This window comes from Rhipicephalus microplus, chromosome 10 (genome assembly GCF_043290135.1).
Source record: "Rhipicephalus microplus isolate Deutch F79 chromosome 10, USDA_Rmic, whole genome shotgun sequence".
Classification (NCBI taxonomy): Eukaryota; Metazoa; Arthropoda; class Arachnida; order Ixodida; family Ixodidae; genus Rhipicephalus; species Rhipicephalus microplus.
The window spans coordinates 22,799,079-22,815,865 of record NC_134709.1 but is presented as its reverse complement, the minus strand read 5'-3'; the positions used below and the strand labels follow the sequence as shown (position 1 = coordinate 22,815,865).

Sequence of the window (16,787 nt, the reverse complement as noted above, 5' to 3'; positions counted from 1 at the left end):
AGTCATCTTCCATGTTTGTCCAATCAAACCAGTCATGCACATGCTGCGGCTACGTCATCCGTGCGACCTTATTAAAGTAATTTTTGGCGCATTAGTAGAGTGCAATACCGCCGTCTCGAGAGGGCAACTCTTACCTCTAGGCGACGCTTGGTATGCGAGAAAGCGCACAAAAAAAAAAAAACGCGGGAGGACGCCGCAGTGAGTGAGAGAGAGAGAGAGAGAGAGAGAGAAACGTCTTTATTCACAAAAGTATGGAGAAGGAGGGCGTGGGAGGAACCCCTAGTACGGGGTCCCTGGGACGACTTGAGCGACGAGTCAGGTCCGCTGTATCAGAGCTCGGAGGACCTCGGGAAGTCCATCGCGGAGAGCATCATCCCACAGCTCCTCGTTACGTAAAGGGTGAAGGAAAGCAGGTAAGGGAGCTAGGGAACATGTTTGCAGTGCGCTCGATCGAGACATGGAAGGCCGTGGGCGAGTTTCCACAGCCGGGGAAATGGTCTGCGTCGCACTGCGGGTAGAATTTATGAAGTGATACTAGATTGGCAAATGTTTTAGTCTGTAGCTGGATATTCCGGTCCCAAACAACGTTACGCGCTAGGTTTTGAAGGCACTCGCTGGGTTCTACGTAACTTCTTTTCGATAAAAATGGATGTACATTGTAATCGGTAGGTGCCACAGAGTTGGCATATACGAAGTTTCAGAAAATTTCATCGAGCGAACGTCGCGAAAAGACGAAAAATAATTTTAACGTCACGTGCGGACGATTTCGGCACGAAATTTAAAGGTGAGTCTTGAACCTTGATTTTCTCCGCTAACTATGAACTTATGATAGAGATACGAGTATGATAGCCCGCCATTTGTTGCTTTGTGCCTGCGGTGAGAGGTGTACGACACTAACGTGCCTGCGGGGTGCCCGAGCATCCTGCAGCCTGCTGACGTGTATTGGAATAGACCGTTCAAGTCCATCTCGCGCCGTTTGTGGGAGCAGTGTATGCGTAGGAAGCAGGAACACCGAAAGGAAGCTTGAAGAAAATGCCGCGGCAACATCTGCGAGACAGTGGCATGGTCCTTCAAGGAATGCGGCATTGTAGTAACGCCCTCGATGGCCCTGAGGACGGCGACCTGCGCAACGGACTGGCCGATGTTGGAGCTGTGGTGCAGTAGGGTTCCTATAGGTCCTTAGAGGAAAGTTCCTCGATGCGCGCGCCCCCCTCCACCGCATCGAGGAACCCTAAGAAGACCATGGCGGACTTTAAGCGGAATGCTGCGACCTGTTTTTCGCAAGTGACTCGGAGGTGTATTTCGATGCTTTTGAAAGCTATTAAAAGCTACAACAAATCGTGGGCCTAAATAATGTTCACTGCAATAATTTTTTTTAATCCATGCGCACTGCGTTTTTTTTTCTGGCATGAAATATTCTGCCACCATCTTGAATTTTGGTGCCGTTCCGAGATAGCACCCCTCTCGCCGCTTAACCTGCAATTACGACTTTGTTTTTTTTTTTTGGGGGGGGGGTGGGGGTTCCTTGGAAAATTGACGGTATGTTCAACCTCGTTTACAAGAGTCTCGTAGCACTATTATTATTAAGCATCAACGTAGCAAAACGGTGTTGCAGTGCCAACACCACGCTGTCCTGGTTGATTGAATAATTGATTGATATGGGGGGTTTAACGTCCCAAAACCACCATATGATAATGAAAGGCGCTGTAGTGGAGGGCTTCGGAAATTTCGCCCGCCTGGAGTTCTTCAAAATGCACACAAATTTGAGCACACGGGCCTACAGCATGTTCGCCTCCATCGAAAATGGAGTCACCGCAGCCGGGATTCGATCCAGCGACCTGCGTGTCAGCAGCCGAGTATACCTTAGCCACTAGACCACCACGGCGGGGCACCATGCCGCCCTGTGCTACCGAGGCTGCATAACCATCATCATCGGCTACTTTTAATTACACTATAGAAACACGTACAGAACGACATGTAATCAGAGCGAAAGAAAGAAATATAAAAAAGAAACAGAGCGCCAACGTAGCAATCAACAACTGCGGCATTCCTGCGTGTTTGTACCAACCCACACACTCGCAATCGATACGAACGCCACGCGGACGCAATCGTCGTGCCTGTCGAAGCGTTCGGCGCACGATTTCCGCACCGAAGTGGCGCCGTATTCCTCATTGTTCTTCGGCGTGCTCCAGCTGCTGAACCCAATTGCCCCATCACGCCGGCAGCCTTGACAGCCGGCAGGCTTCCGCCGCTATACTTGCGGTGCGCCCGCATTAAATACAGTATAGCTGTGTATGGCAGTGCGCGCGCGCATATACCATGGTTCCATGTGATTCTGTCTCATTTATATGCAGCGGCGTGCTCGACGAAACAGCCAACGTCCACGTAAAGCTATGTGTTAATAGAATTGCTAATCCACTGCCATTACCTGCTTTTTTTAGTCAAAGGCTAATGATGGCTTTTGGCCTCCAGTGTGTAGAGGTGCTCTGAGAAAAGTTACGAAAAGGCTTAGCATAGAGAACGTATCCTAAATGGTAGACACGTGCTAAATAGTGCAATAAGTTGCGCAGTGACATTAAAATATTCTCACCTACAACCCTGTAAAGAAAGTGCTCTTCAAGGGGTGGTTATATCATTTGAAGAGCGGAACCAAAAAACTTTAAGAATCCGTCCATTGCGAATGGAGTTACAAAGGTTTGTCGCATGCTGCAATTTCATTTTCTCTTCTCTCGTCCAGACGAAAGCGCTGAAAGCTAAGCAGGGAGGGGTGGCAGGGCAAAGAAACTACCGCGCCTCGTGACCTTGAGCACTTTTTTTTTATTCGAATGCGCGGCTTTCTCCGTGTGATTGGCCGCGCACGCGTGGACAAGTAGCGGCCTCCCGCGGCTATCTGGGTAATTTGATTTTTCGGTCACAGACGCACAGCTGATTTTTCCGCTCACAGCCAACGGGGCTTACGCCAGCGGCGGGTTTTCTGCGACACGAGCTCTTTAACGCTATCGCGTTAATACATGCGCGTGCGCGTGTTTGTCCGCCTGTCTGACTGTGCGTGTTTTAAACAACGGGGTGTGTGACGGAAGAAAATTACGTCAGTTCCTGTCGTTTTGTACTAATGACTCTGACAGTAACTTTTTAGTACAAGCAAACACGAAGGGGACTTAAATAAAGCTGTTAGAATTAAGCGGAGTTCGATTTTGCGGACAAATATCGTGCCACATTTCACGGGCAGAACCCAAAGAAGCCACCGAACACGTTACCAGTGCTAACTTAACAGCAATATTTGTATTGCTTAGCTTTTAGTTCTTCCCCAGTGCATGGTAGCCAACCAAATAGTTGTGTCCCGGTTGAACCCCTCTGCATTTCCGCATCATATCTTTCTTCCTCTCTCTCTCTCTCTTTGTTTTAGTTAACGGAAATGGGGAGAAACGTACAACCTTTGTGATAATCATACAGTCTGTGATAGAACCGGGTCAGATGCCGCAAATAAATCGTTGGTAAAAAAATCAGGAGCTTTCGTTGTGTCTAGAAGCGAGACGCTATGAGCTTTGTCACGTTACGCCGGATGACATGAGATTTCACCATCTAACAGAGTATATAATGGGACAGATTCTAGAGATGATTGATATGTGGGGTTTAACGTCCCAAAACCACCATATGATTATGAGAGACGCCGTAGAGGAGGGCTCCGGAAATTTCGACCACCTGGGGATTTTTAACGTGCACCCAAATCTGAGCACACGGGTCTACATTTCCGCCTCCATCCGAAATGCAGCCGCCGCAGCCCTGATTCTAGAGTTCAAGGTCGTTATACCATTGGTTTATAGGACGTTGAAACTTATGGACTCATAGTTCGAGCACTTCCATTCAAGTCATCCAAGAACGTTTTATTCAAGCGCTTCCAAGGACGTTTTCCCGCTCTGAAGTTGTGTGACCACTCAATCCCTAATAAGTTATATGTATAAATTGATTATACAATATATAGCACCTGGGTACTATACCTAGTATACAGGTTGCTTTGGTACTATACGTTCCGTATACTATAACAAACCTAAAATGACTTCAGAATGTTCTAGTTTCCTCGCAAACTAAAAAAAAAAGACGGCTCATGTAGATTGTGAAAACTAAGCGGGACAAGTCGCAGCCATCAAACTATTCTTGTACGCGCGACTTAGCAGTATATTGGCGATCATTGGCTGTACGTGCGTTCGTATGGACGCACGTACGTACGGCGTTACATACGTGATTCAGAGCTGGTTCGCATCTAAAAAAAAATAGGCGGCTGTACAGTTCCGGAACAAAGCCTAAGTCAAGACAACATTTATTCATATTAATAGAGCCTAAAACAAGCCAATTAAGGCACGGATCACCACATACTGATTCTTAGGTTAGGTTTTCGTTGCGCCCGCATTTCCTTCCGAGTACGAAAAAGGAAACAAAGACAGCAGGGGAGAACTCGGAACTTCGTACTCGCGCACACTGTTTGTTGAGCTTGCACCACTTTCAGGCACTACACAAACGTCCGAATGCAACTTCGTCGCACCAAGATAGTCGTACATACCTTTTGTAGCAATGCAGATTCACAAAAACCATATTGACGATGACTACTGCGCAACAGCACAAATCTACAGAACACGCACTGGAGCACAGAAACCAAGCGAAAAAGTGCGGCTGCACAACGGAAGATGAAGGCAGCACTGCAAAGTTCACAAAGAGGACAGACAACGAAGACTGAGCACGTAAGCAAGCGCACACGTGCTATACAGAAAGTGCGCATGCATGGTTCACCGCTCCCCCCCCCTTTTTTTTTTCGTACAACGAGATATATGCAAGCACCATCAACTCTCTAGAAGAGTGCTGCCCCAGGCACACTCCTCGCTGTGCAGTGCCCAAGCTGCCACTGCGAGATTGCTCGAAGCAACCACCTATAGCCGACTCCGAATGGTTCCCAATACCGTACTACCCTCTGTTTAATGGTTATGCGGACTTCGAGCATATCCTGTGGGGCTGCACCCTTGCCGGTCCCAGTTTCCACCAACACGAAATGACGAATCTCATTAAAGGGACCCTAAAGTCAACTATTAGGTCGACGTTGGTTGTTAAAATAGTGGTCCGGAAACCCCGTAATATCACTTTTGTGTCAAAAAAAGGCCTATTTTGAAATAAAATCACGTTTTAGTGGTTCGCATCGGGCTAGCGCACTTCAAATTACCCGCCTCAAAAAGCGGACCAACCGGACCGTCTCACGTAACTGTTACCGTGCACAACGTTGCCCGGCTTTACTGCGCTAGTAGCAGCAGACCGAAAGCAACAGGAGCCACAGCAGCAACAATGGCCAATGATAAATTTTCCGCCATTGGCTCCAAAATTGCAGACGTCTTTTTTTTTTTTTGGTTCAACTAGGCCCCGCTAGATGGCACCACCTGTCCAGTATAACTACGCGAAAATTGATTTTTCGAACCACTCGCGCCTATCTCCATAGTAACGTCCAGCGGTTCTTTTTTCCATGAATCAAACAGGAACTAAGATGTAGCTTTTGATTGCGTCTCTTGATGCACGGAAATTTAATTATTTAGGACAGCTAGATCGAATATTAGTGATTAATTGTAGGTGGTCCGTCTGATGTCATCAGGATCATTCTGAGAATGTCCTACTTTGGCGCATGCATTCTTAGGCATTTACCGTAATTTCTCGGTAAGTAAAGCACTGTTATTGAAAATATTGTCATTTTAGATGTTGTCATACATTGACCTTTCTCTCCGACTTAAATTGCCATTTGACTTTAGTGTTCCTTTAAGGCCCAGAACCTGGCGGCCCAGAGGGCCTGCGTGAGGGCGGTCACGTTTAACCTGACCTTCCCTGACTCGACCTAGCCAGGTGACGTCAAGCTAACTCACGCTTATTGTGGACAAAATGAAGTCGTTTCATTCACTCACTCACACAAGTGTTTAGCTCCCACAAGGCCATTTCGCGGATAAGTGTGGGCTGTTTTCTTCTGTTGCATGTTTTTGTGAAAGCCGTTCATCATGCGACGACTTTCTGGAACTCATTTTGGTTCTTAGAAACCTTCTAGTTGTTTGTATATATCAAAAAAAAAAACATTTCCTCAATTTTTAAGAAACCCAAATTTGGTATGGGTCATTTCGGGAGATCCAACGTGTGCTTTGTTGGGATGTTGTTTTGTGCTCGCATTTCACCGCGTTGTTTTATATTAATGTCCTTTGTAGGTTTCGTTGCACAAAAAATAGCATGCTATTGAAGACACATTTTCAAACTCATTAGATATGTAATAGAAGCCGCGCATGAGGGATAAAAAATTTTGGAGAGGAATCGCGCCTCAATTTCACGCTTGCATGTGAAATACATTCGTGTTGGTCTCAGTTTGTTCGATATCGTTGATTTAGCAGAAAACTTATAAGAAATGCACGATGCCAAGATTTTATTCATTGAGCGCTGACGTCAACAGAATCTGCATTTCATATTATCTTGAATGCTTCATTCTAAAAAGCGTTTTGAAGTCCGTATTCTGTCCTCAATGCAAGGATGCCATCCTTGGCGCAGCCAGCAATGGTTCTCAAAGAACATGTGAGGGATGAACGGACCTTGATTTATCCAAACAAACAATTCACACATTTACACTGCGCTCGCTGACAGAATACCTTGCCAAGGTATTAAATAAATGTACCCCTTCGCGCGTAAGCCTGTTTTGATAACCTGGTGTATGCAAGACACAGTTTGCCGTTATAGAATCATGTAGTGTCAAATAAAATAATATCGTCGAACTAGTGGACGCGTCACTGAATCTACCCTTACTTACCATACACTCTTGCAAAGGAATGAATATATTCTAGTTAAAGTAGAATGTCCGCGCTTACTGGAAGCATTATTCACCGCTGCTAAGGTGGATTCTAGCCACCCTACCGAAGGCGCGCCCCGCCGCTGCTGCCGCCAACGCGCGAGCTGCGACCGGCGGACGCAGAAAAATGGCGGATGCGCTAGCAGACGACGAGATTGTCCTTGCCCTGAGAAAACACTCGTATCTAGGTATTCTAAACTAAACCACCTTAAACGAAACTTAAATATAATATAAATCAATTTATTTACAGTACTAAAGTCTGAGTAGTCTCAATAACAGTATTCAAATAATAAATACTGAATACGAAACTGATTAACACTTCCTATTGTCCCATTGGCCGACAAAACTGGATGCACGTGGGCGTGTGCATCGCAGCTGTAAACATGAAAGTGATCGCGAGGATCTTGACACGTTAAGCGCGGTCCGAGTTCCCCTTCGGGCACCGTATAATGTGTCGCGGCGCGCTCGAAACAACAGCACCCAAGGACGAAACGATTCCCCGAGCCGAACGTGTAACGTCGTGACCCCTCGCGGTCTCGATCGCGTCTCGTTGCCGACGTCGACGTTGCTTGGGTGGTCAGTGTCACTGGCTTCCTACGGGTCCGTCTCCGATTACTTTCCCGACTGCGCGCCTCGCTGTCGGGCAGTGGAATGCGCCCGAAATGGCCAGCGACAAAGGTGACTGCAGCGGTGGAGACGGTGGTGACAGCAACGTGATCGCTCTCTCCAACGAAGACGACTGTGCGGCTGCCGGTGGCGAGTTGTCGCAGCCTAGCGCGCCGGCGTCACGGTCCGCAGCGCCCGGCATTCAGCTGTGCGGCTTCCTGAACAAGCTGAGCAGCACGAGCCTGGTCAAAGTCTACAAGCGCCGCTGGTTCGAGTTCGCCGAGAGCAACTGCAAGCTGTACTACTACCGCGATCCGGACGACGCGAACCCCATAGGCGAGATCGACATCAAGTCGGCCAGTTTCTACCTCGACGTTACGAACTGGGAAAAGCCGGGGGTATTCGTGATCCGGTGAGTTTTTATAGAGTGGTGTCGGTCTCCGACACGCGCGTGCCGACGAGTCGCTAGTTGCACTTGCGGCGTCGGCTGAGCTCCTGTCGTGGTTTGACAGGTTCTCGAGTAGCGCAGACCCACGCCGTATCAACCTACTTCAGATCCCGATCGCTTTCGTCTCGCTCGGCCACCTGCTAGCATAGCCAGATGTCAGTGTGACGTGTCTGTGACTGACACTTTTCGAGTTTGAGCGCCAAGTTGACTGCCCGCTGTTTGATTGCGCCGAAGATCGCAATACCGTGTTACTACGGCAGGAAAGCTTGCCAAGTGTCAGTTTGAAACATAAAAGAAGCGAGCTTTTCAAAACGTTCATGTCGCTGTGCACGCGCGAACCTATCACGCCGAGCGCTTGGCATTGACGCCTCCCCTACGAAACGAGTTGCACAAGTACAATCGATAACAGTATCGATTGATCGCGCGATTCGTATTGAACCGATTGTTCACAGGTGAGGATGAAAGAGCGTTCGCGACTGAAGCGAATCAAGTCATTTCGCTTCCGGAGCTACGATCGTTCTGCGCACACCGGGAAAGTTGATGCTCCATCTTGTTTTAGTATATATTTTTTTCTCTCGTCGATCGACACCTACGACTGCTCGGCGTTTTCTTCTTTTGGAGATCGCCGAGTTTGCCGTCGCGTTGCACGCGCCTTCGCCGCCCGCCGACATTCCTTGAATTATTTATTCGATCGGTACGCGTCCGCCGAGCCACACCTCTCAACTGCGAGCCACGAAAGAAGGAAAGAATCAGTTTTGCGCAAGAGACCTGCGCGTCTTCAGATTTCTGTCTACCTTGGATTATGTTCCTGCGAACGCCCACATTTTACTTTTTTTTTTCAATGCGTGGCACCACTAAGGTGCTTCAGTGGTTGAAAGTAGAGGCTTTGAAAAAAAAATAAATAAATGGCTTTTTGTCTATTGCGTACCACCGACTAAGTCACACACTTAGTACTGACAACTCCGAAACACGATATCACCGAAAAACTCTTTTTCTAGTTGTATGTCTGTATGCATATCTAATGTTGCTTTCCGTCGTAGCTAGACCACAAGTTGTGCCACTTGGTTGGGATGCATCTTGAACTTCGTGACAGTGCAACACTAGACAAAACAGAATGCTGTTCACTTTCCTTCGTTTTTCCCATGCAAAGTGTTGTGCTGCTACGAACTTAAGATGCATACAGGTTTCTACGTTAGAATACTTCTAGAGTAGATTTTGCAATGGGATTTCGAGACATGTAACAGTCCAGTCTTCATGATCTGTAAGCACAAGAACTGGATAAGACAACATGATTAAATAGCGAATTCAACAATAGCAGGCATGTATGCTTGGGCAGACATTCCAGGATTGTGGTAGCTGTACTCAGGATCTGGGAGCAGAATCTTGCAATGAAGTGATGGAATGAAGCTGTGACAGATCAGAAATGTTTTTGAGTGTGCTGCCCAATGCATCTTTTTTGATGAAAGGAAAAAAACACCTCAATTATGTTCCTGCAGATGGCATCAGGATTCTGGAAATGCTCGTGTACTGTGCACAATAATGAATGTCTCGTAAACTCTGAAATGGCTGTCACAAGGTCACTACTTGCAATTTGCTACAGACATGTTCACGCTAGTATGCTTTAGATTGATAAATATCTCACCTCTTTTTTGGTGCGATGCATCTTTTCCGTTCCAAAATGCAAACTGCGATGACTCTACAAATCTTATTAGGTTGACAGGCTACAATGTTTTCACATGTGCTACATTTATAGTCTATTTTTTTCTTTTTGCTTTTATTTATTGACCCTTGTTATGCGGAACAGGCAAACCATGTCTTTTTGATTTTTCTGGCACGGTGGTTTTGTAGAACGCCTCAGCGGCAGTACCATTTGGAAGCCAAAGACCGCCAGGCGAGCTTGTACTGGCTGCAAGAACTGCAGCGGCATCGTCGAGCGTTTAGCCTTCAGAGGAATCTCAACCTAAAACACAGCCGCTCGGTCTCCGAGACATGTTCATCTTCGCAGGTATGTGCACCCGTATGAAAGCGATGAAGTTTCTGTAAAGCTGTGAATGTCTCTCCATCATGGCAACCTTACTTGTTTTCTTTGTACATCCTGATATGTGAAGAGTGAATCGAGACACAGACGAAATCAGGCATATACAAATGTGTACGTACAGTTCATCATGGCAACCTTACTAGTTTGCTTTGTATATCCTGATATGTGAAGAGTGAATCGAGACACAGACGAGATCAGGCAAATACATATGTGTACGTACAGTTGCACTTAATACGAATTGCAACACAGAAGTGCATGGCCTCACAGGTCCAAAGACTGCACGTGGCTTTTGCTAGCCCTCATTTCCACAACTCATTGCAGTTTCCACATGAAAACGGGGCATGCATGCGGGGATGATCGTAAATGAAAAAATATAGTTTAGTGGTCGAAAACGAGGGCAAGTTGAAGCTGTGCTAATTGTTTTAACCATAGTAGTTCGGGCCCAGAGAGGCCTTGTTTGGATGACCTAAGCACGACAGCCAATTGACTCTCTGACTTGAGAAATAGTCCTGCCCATGCACTCAGCAATGTACTCCAAAGGGGGGGGGGGGTCACCGGTTATACTGCTCGTGACATCAGTTTCGGTTCATCAGCCTTTGAGGAGGAAATGCTGCATACTTCTAAAGGTAAGTGTGGATATGTATTAATCAGTAGTTTAGCCTCGAGAGCTTCTGAGCTACCTGTATTTTAGCTGAATGTTCATTCTTGACTGAATCTTGAGAAAAAACTATCTAGTCCAAACGAACAGAAAATTGAGGGAAAGAAAAACAAAGGAGAAAGCCATCTGATGTACAAGGCTATTATCTATAGAGAGATGCAATATGTCTAGGACCAAAGACTATTAAACTATCAGTATCAGTATTAAGGTATTAAAGTATCAGCCGGGGACAAGTGGGGGGGGGGGGGTATCAAGAACACCCCTACTTCCCCTTAACAGATACTGCTAAAAGAGACGGCTGAAGCATGCTGGGATGCACCTGAAAGCACACTGTGCCGCTTGGTATCATAACTATCTGACGTTGAACTGTGTCTTTCACATAGCATCTCAGCTGCACGAAGTAAGCAAGATGACTTCCCAAAGCACTCTTGAGAGAGACAGGCTTACAAAGTGAAACTTGAGAACAACGTGCGGCCAAGCCTAGACAGTTGCAGTTTGTAGACCGACCAAACAAACATTCTCCGGCATTCTTCCAGGCTTACCTGCGTTCTTGTAAGCAGAAACAGCATCCAAGATAAAAAAAACCCCTCCAGTGATAAGAAGTGGGTCGGTCTTCAGGAAAGCCATCCTTATCTGTCATTCATTCTTTCCTGGAGATGGGGCAGTTATGTTTATGCCACTGCTGTCGTCTGAGAGGCGGGCGACGTGGATTGCAGTTGGCACCTGAAACCTTCCTTTATTTTTTCCGTCATTCATTGGGCTTGTTCAGGTGAGCGCTGACTGGTTATCACTTTATAAGAGCTTCATGAACTGTTGTTAGTATCAACGGGGGATTCGTGAGAGTGCGAGTTGGTGGGAATGTCCGAATAGATGTGTAACAAACAGCTTGCATGCATATGAAGATCACACAGCCTTGCGTTCTTATCCTGGAAGTAGTAAGACCTCACCCTTCAACGACAGAAACATTTGTACAGCTCACATCCTTGTGCGGTATCTTTTGAACCATGATTTGAACCAGGCTGTGAGTTTGAAGTGTTAAAATGTTAACCCAGTTCACTTGTCTAGACATAACTGAGACAGCATGTGTGTAATCATTTGTGTGTCAAAGCATACACTTGAAGAAGCCCGGGCATTACGGTGTAGAGAACACTATAATTTCTGTGATATTGCAGATTGGCATCAGTTAACATCTCTTGCTTTATCAAAAGCCTGTCACTGAGATTTAGGTATCAGATCTGTATATCAGACCTTAATCTGATTACTACTGCTGCCTGCTGCCGTACAAGAGACCATAGTTGTTTTCGTCTATGAAGCAGGAAAACAACTGCTGTTGGGGAAAGGCTGGGCTCAGGATCCCTCAGCAGTAGGGAGCAGCACACTCTACTGACATGCTGATCTGTGCTACTGCTCTTATTATGGCCAGTCGATTATGACGTTCAGCTTGGGCTCTGACTACCGATGGAGCCTGAGAAGTCTCATGGGCATGGAATAGTTACACTGTCCCAGCCCCGGTTACTGTGATAAACGCGGACTGTAGCTTGAAATAAACCGACACCCGACCTTCCTATTTCATCAGTGTGTTCTGTCCCTATGTCGACGAGTGGCCGTACATAAATACGGGGGGTGACGGCAACTATCATTGCAGGCGACAAGTGGACTTCTGCACAAGAAGCCACCACAGGCTGAGGAAGTGTCCGGAAGCGAGGAAACTGACCGAGGACTGCTCTTATCACCGGTCGAGTGCCCCGCGACCGTTGTGGGAGAGCACGTCGCCGTGCAGGCGCCGCCAGCTCCCCCTGCCTCAAACGTGCTCTCCAATTTCAAACACTCATTTCAAAAGAAGCAACGGTCTCTCAGCAGCGACGGTGAGTGCTAACACCACGTTCATTTAAAGAATATGCAGTCTTTGTGGAATATCTCTGCACTGTCTTCCTTTAAAAACACTCGACTATTGCACTTGGTAGTTTTTATCACTTGGCAGTTTTTATCTGTCTTTTTTAAGAGTTGGATGTCTAAAAGAAACTAGTACACCAGCTACCAGAATGCTAGCTATCAGCAGGTAACTCGCGTGCAATTTGAGTTGGTCACTAAATTTGGGTTATGAAGAAATATAGCATGACTGATGGTAGAGTAATTAGAGAATAATTTCCCCTGTAGTTACAATGATTACCTGTAGAATTCACTATAATTTGTTGTAATGTTGCTGCTTGCTTTGAATTAAGTTTCCAGTGCTTTGGCATAAAATTATGTATATTTCTGCATTTGTTGAAAATCAATTTTAATGCAAGTTGCAGTGGAATAAAGAGATAATTTGTTTGGTTTCACTTGTGGCTGCTTCTCTCCAGGCAGAGGGACACAAGAACACGTCCCAGCCTTTCATGTCATGCGCCATTTCCCAGCATTTTCAAAACCTTTTGCAGACGGGAAAACTGAAGGACTGAGCCACTTCTACACGGGAGAAGAGGACGACAGTTATGAGTATGAAGACTGCGATACACCATTGTCGCCTTCCAAGCTAAAGTCGCCCGCGGTCTTCACGTCTTTCAAGAAGAAGCTGCAGGACTCGTTTCGGGCTCGGCCTAAGGTAGAAGTCGAGATGTTCACATCAGCTCCACCGATTCTGCGAAAGCTCCACGAAGGAGTGTGCTGCAAGTGCAAAGAGGTATGTAGTAGAGGGCTGGAAGGTAAATTGATGTGGGAACTCGCATTCCAATTCAAATGGAATTCTGCCACAAATTTTCAGTTTTTTTTTTAATGAAATGCCAAGCTCATAAGAGCCTAGAAAATGTATTGGTGAGCTTAAGTGTGCCCTGATAAAGCAATTAGAGTATGTCTTTCAAAGCTACTTTCTGTTATTGTCATATATAGTTTTGTCATATATACAGCATTACAAATAATTGCTTACAACGAATTCTCGGATATAACAAAGTGTCTCACTGGGGCTAGTTGATTGTGCTCGTTTAAGGTCAACAGCACAAAAATAACTCACGGCGAACAGAAAAAAGACGGGACAAGCGCTCTCTTATTTTTTTCCTGTTCGCCGTGTGTTATTTTCGTGCTGTTATGCTTTAGATGTAATGAAGTATTTTCATGGCAGACGTCACTGTTGTACTGTGGTTTGATTGTATAGATATGTGAGCGCATGCTGAAATAAACGGGTCTTGCTTGGCTTGCGTTGAACGTGTATGTTGTCCACAGCTGCACTGTGCATTGACACTAATTGTCTTCAGTATCGTGTATCTGACTTATTTCCTGCTTGTCGTTGACTCTTTTCGCGTCGTCCTTGTTTTAAGTTTGAACGCGAAACAAGTGCCTTACGTGAGGAGCTGCAGTGTAAAGACGATGAGCTGACAGCGAGCAAGGAAGTGATCAAGGTCCTCCGTCAGCAGCTGGAGCTGGGAAGCAGGGAACAAGAGACACTGTAAGCTGTTCTTTTTGTTAAGCAATGTTTCTGAATGACCACATTGCTATCTCATCGAAATCCTGCTTCCTGATGTACACTCGAACCCCGATATAATGAATGCGGATATAATGCATTATTTGTTATAACGAAGTACGTTAAGAATAGTCTTGCAATAGATACAGTGTTCAGAATATACCTATATAAGGAATTTTCGGATATAACGAAGTTATAAGTTACTATGCTACAAGATGCAACTTTTTTATAATGAGGTTTGAGTGCACTACATTCAGATTATAGCATGCATTGTTGTCTGAGACTGATTAAGAGTAGTGATCATGCAAACAAGGGGTTGGCCGAAGGGATCGGCAACTTCTACACTTCTTAATATTGCACTTTCATCGCGTGTAACTTGGTAAAGATGCCATGACACCCAAATTTTCATCTTAATCTCTGTTATGTGGGTTAATCCTTGTGCATTCAAACATAAACTGGCAAAATTTCAAAGCATTTGGTCAAGTACTTAACTTGACTATTGTGACAAATGCGCGAGCGGCCTAAGGTTAGGGCAAGACCAATGTACTCGTAAGGTGAGATGTAACGAGCTGTTCACTTTCCGAGCGCCTGCATTTCACCGAGCGATTTCCCTCCATGGTAAGTAGCACGTGCTATCGAGCTGTCTCGTCTTTTCTCAGCTTGGCACTGAAAGTAAACAATTTGTGCCGGCTGAAACTTTGGTAGGAGACAACTGCTCCACTACATGGACCACATCACGTTACTCGCGCCATTAACTGTAAATATTTTTTTACAGTCTGTTTTCCATTTATATACAGGCCCTGCACTTCTATTTTTTTGCTGTAAGCCCTAAATTGCTTGGTGACCATATCATGGCTTCTTAAAAACAGGATCAGTTTCATTTCAGTACATGTTACACAGATGTGTCGATACCAGTAGTGTAGCCAGAAATTTTTCTCCGTGGGGGGTGGTCTAACTATGCTTTTCTTATGCTTGTGCATGGGTTTGTAGGTATTTGTGTATATGTACATGCACAAAATTAAAAATCATTAAGGAGGGCCCTCCCAGGCTTCCTAGCTATGCCATTGGTAGATAGGTGTCAATGTTTCATCTACATCAACTCCGTTACCCTTTTTGGCAGAGTTAAAACCGCCCCTTGTTTTGCAGAAACAAGCTCTATGCAAATTCAAGCAACGAGAACTACACGCGGATGCTTCACGAGAAGGACAAGCTCCTTCTAGAGCTCAGAAATGAGCTATACATGTGCAAGGTGCAGCTTGAAACCACGCAGAACAGGCGATGGTAAGTGGCCACGCTATTGCTTAGCAGGCTTTGGAGATGCGCCATTGCATGGAATGCATTATAGATACTAATATTACTAGGAGAAGCACAGTGGACTCTCGATAATTCATACCTCCAGTTCATTCAAACAAATCTTACATTTTTGGTTGACCCTCTATGCTTTCCATGTACTTTAATCAAAGCCGCTTCATTCAAACATTCCCACTGCACCGATCCAGTATATTCAAACTTATTCTTTTCCACGGCTAGAAATATCTTCAAGGTTTGTTGCTTCAATCTGAACATTGTCACTAACAGTCGCTGATAAAGCCCATTGTCAAACTGCATGCACTAATATTCCTATGTAAACTAAGAAAAAATAACAAAAAAAGAAAAACGAAAAAGCGCTGCCAAATCCATGAAGTGAATGATGATGAGTAGATGAAGCTTCGGAGGTAAACCTGGTAAACCATGAATCCCCCGTAGATTTTGCCCTCTCGATTTTATTACAACGCTCCCCCTAGCGTACGCCGCTGCACTAAATCGAGCGTTTGCCTTCCACCAATAACACGCACCATATGTGACATCATTCCTATTTTATAGCATCTTGCATCTTTTCATCATCAGCAACAAGTACCGCCATCTAGTGAATACTGCAAGAACTAAACGTGACGTAGCTACATACAGGGGACGCACAGCCCACGCCTTAAGGAGCTTCGCCCCTAAAAAAAACTGGAATGGTCTGGCTGAGGTGTACAGCAGTGGTATACTTGTGTCATGCAGGAAAGCTTCCTAAGAATGGGAAGGGGGCTACCAGTTGTCACTAGATGCAATACATTTCATCCCTTATTTACACATGGAATCACGCATTGAATGACAACAAGTACCAGTATGATTCCTGAAATCCAAAGCCATCCCTGGCAATTTCGCAGTGCTGTCTACGTTGTTGCCACGGCACTGAGAAACAATGACGCTAGTCATATTGTCACAATGCAGAAACAGCAGCAGTCGAATCCAGGGAACTCACTTTAATTGTATTAGAATACTGGTAAACTGATCAGAAGAGAACCTCGTCTTCTTCACTCGCTGCGCGTGTTCTTTGTTGTTCTCTTCGTGCTGCATATTCAATGTGGCATTTGCCCCCCCTCCAGAGAGCAGCGTCCCGATGCTCTTCTACAAGAGACGGTGTAGTAGATGTATGATGTAAATCAGTCCGAAAAGTAGGGCTTCATTCGCACAACGTGCGCGATTTCTGGTTTTTGCTGGCGAGTTGTCGAGGGGTTGTCAGGAACGACCACGTAATTAACGTCGCTCAGGTGTTGTAAAACTGTGTAGGGGCCAAAATACTTCTTCAGCAATTTTTCAGACAGTCCCCGGCAGCGGATAGGACTCCATACCCAGACTTTGTCGCCGGCCCGATAGACAACATGTCGGTGTCGCAGATTATAACGTTGGGCGTCATAATTTTGCTGCTGGGTGATTCGGACG

General features: G+C 45.7%; 1 protein-coding gene across 1 annotated transcript in view; it reads left to right on the top strand.

Moving 5' to 3' along the window:
- The first annotated feature begins 7,200 nt into the window (after window positions 1-7,200).
- Window positions 7,201-16,787, top strand: part of LOC142774622 (TBC1 domain family member 2B-like) — a 199,771-nt gene continuing 190,184 nt past the window's right edge. The window contains exons 1-6 of the mRNA XM_075875204.1: window positions 7,201-7,871; window positions 9,756-9,912; window positions 12,249-12,468; window positions 13,024-13,265; window positions 13,897-14,024; window positions 15,186-15,320. Of these exons, the coding sequence (XP_075731319.1) occupies window positions 7,516-7,871; window positions 9,756-9,912; window positions 12,249-12,468; window positions 13,024-13,265; window positions 13,897-14,024; window positions 15,186-15,320 (1,238 nt within the window). The 5' untranslated portion in view covers window positions 7,201-7,515. The remainder of the gene's footprint in view (window positions 7,872-9,755; window positions 9,913-12,248; window positions 12,469-13,023; window positions 13,266-13,896; window positions 14,025-15,185; window positions 15,321-16,787) is intronic.